Raw genomic sequence first — 1,937 nt, 5'->3', positions numbered from 1 at the left:
GTAATTCCAGCAGTGTATACACAGGGCACATATCTGTAATTCCAGCACAGCAACTCTTCAGCTTCCTACTGAGCATTTCGATTGTACAGTCATTTTATCACTTGGTAAGATATCACATCCCCATTTGCATTTCTGCCTGTAGGTTTCATGTAAATACCACATGCTAAGCAATTGGGCCAACGGCCTTCACATGTAGCTTTCTAAAGATACCTTTATTTGCATACTCTATTTTGAAACTATGTGTCTTACATTGGAGTTAAAAAGATATAGAGCCTGTAGATCTGTTACCCAGCTTCCTCACTGACAACTTAATAAGACACTGTAATGGTACTTACGAAATTAACACTGGTATAACAGGGTTTATTTGCAATTTTCTCACTCCTGTCCTCTTCCTATTCCAAGATACGGATGATGTAGCCATCCCATCTCCTCTGTTTTTACAGGTTATGTCTCCTTTGGGGGTTTAAGGTTTTCATTATTACATTGAGGTTATGCTTGGGCCAGAGGAGAGGGTGGCAGGTGATTGCAGAGATGCTGTTCTCACAGTGACAATGGGATGTGGCAGTCATGATGATGTTAACCCTGATCACTATCTCACTGTTGTCGAAGTTACTTCACTATCAAATTTCTTCACTATCAAATTACTATCAAATTACTTCACTGTCAAAGTGTCTGTCGCTCCTGATTTTTACCTGTCAGTCATCTTGTACCCATCAGTAAATTATTCTGCAATCTCCTTAAAGATACCTCTGTCTCTACTACCAACACTCAATGCAAATCATCAAAAATCTCCTTACCGAACTTGCAAATTAAGTACACTTTTCTTTACGAGGCCTACCATGAGCCTCTCAAATTTTTTCTATTAATCCTTCAATATTTTATATGCATCGGAACACAAAGAATAATGCTTCCCACTATACAAAACTAAAGAAACTCGACACCATGGCTCCAAAGTTCTACCCTCCTCGTTGTCCAGTTCGCGCCGTACTCCTAACTCCCAACTTAGGGACAACCCATCGCCTCTGTTTAAAATACTCTTGCCTCCCATCATGCTTTAGGTCTCGGCTTATGGATCACTTCTTCAGTTTTTCCTGCACTGCTCCAATGCAAAGTGTCTGTCGCGGGACGGGAGGGGTGACTGTGACCAGCACAGGCCGGGTTTGAAAGCGAAACTAGTTCCTCTAACTCTACAATAATCAACGGAGAGGGCTTAACCCCAGCCCTCGCCAGGATTCCTCCAACTCCGAGCCATCGAAGCGGCCAGGTAGACCGTCCCGGGGGCGGGTCTGAAGATGCCGCTCGCCCATTACTCCACAGAACTCCCCGCTCCAGAGCGGTCGGCGGAAACCGGCCCCGCACATCCCGCATCAAACTCTCCATAACACTCACCGCACACGTGGGGCAGAAGCTCGCAGAGTTCCGCCACCTATCGCCGCTTCCGCTTCCGCGTTCTGTCCTGCCCGGGATCCTCTGATTGTATTGTTCCGTCCTGGTGTGGGGTCAAGGGGTGGAGCTTAGGAAATACGAAATCCATAGTTTCTAATTGGTCCATTTCCCCACACCTCATGAAGAGATGCGAAGGCTAATGAATTTTGGCCCTTGAAGGGATCCGTCCTATGGAAGATGAGTCACTGGCTCGGGAAAGTGACGCTTAAACCTGCAGATTTCTGGGAACGACGTAGGTTCTCGCGAGGGCCTCCCAGTTCCTGAAGGAATTAAAGGATCTTGAATCTGCGGTCTGGATTATTGTTCGGACTGCTCACTTGTTAGTGTGTTCCTCTCCGTCTTTTTTCGTTACTCTACCCTGGAGGGTAAAAGTTGTACCGGAGTCTGTTCTGTTGTAATCTTGCTTACCAACTCTCATGTTTCCCTTATTTCCCACCCTACCTGTGAATCTCTGGATAAATTAGATCCCTCGGGAATCGTAAGTGTAAAGA

The 1,937-nt window shown here is 45.7% G+C and overlaps 1 protein-coding gene across 2 annotated transcripts in view; it reads right to left on the bottom strand.

Annotated features, from left to right (window-relative positions):
• Positions 1 to 1,466, bottom strand: part of Pum3 (pumilio RNA binding family member 3) — a 33,071-nt gene extending 31,605 nt beyond the window's left edge. Inside the window, exon 1 of one of the 2 annotated variants that reach the window (XM_028764105.1) lies at positions 1,390 to 1,466. Coding sequence is in view for 1 of the 2 variants with exons in the window: in XM_028764104.1 (XP_028619937.1) it covers positions 336 to 421 (86 nt within the window). In the remaining variant the exon portion in view is untranslated. Of the gene's footprint in view, positions 1 to 335; positions 438 to 1,389 lie in introns of those variants that run through there. The other variant, XM_028764104.1, reaches the window with a different exon arrangement.
• Positions 1,467 to 1,937: the final 471 nt, after the last annotated feature.

This window comes from Grammomys surdaster, unplaced genomic scaffold (genome assembly GCF_004785775.1).
Source record: "Grammomys surdaster isolate TR1022 unplaced genomic scaffold, NIH_TR_1.0 141, whole genome shotgun sequence".
Lineage (NCBI taxonomy): Eukaryota > Metazoa > Chordata > Mammalia > Rodentia > Muridae > Grammomys > Grammomys surdaster.
The sequence above is the reverse complement of the archived record's forward strand: the minus strand, read 5'-3'. Positions and strand labels throughout refer to the sequence as shown.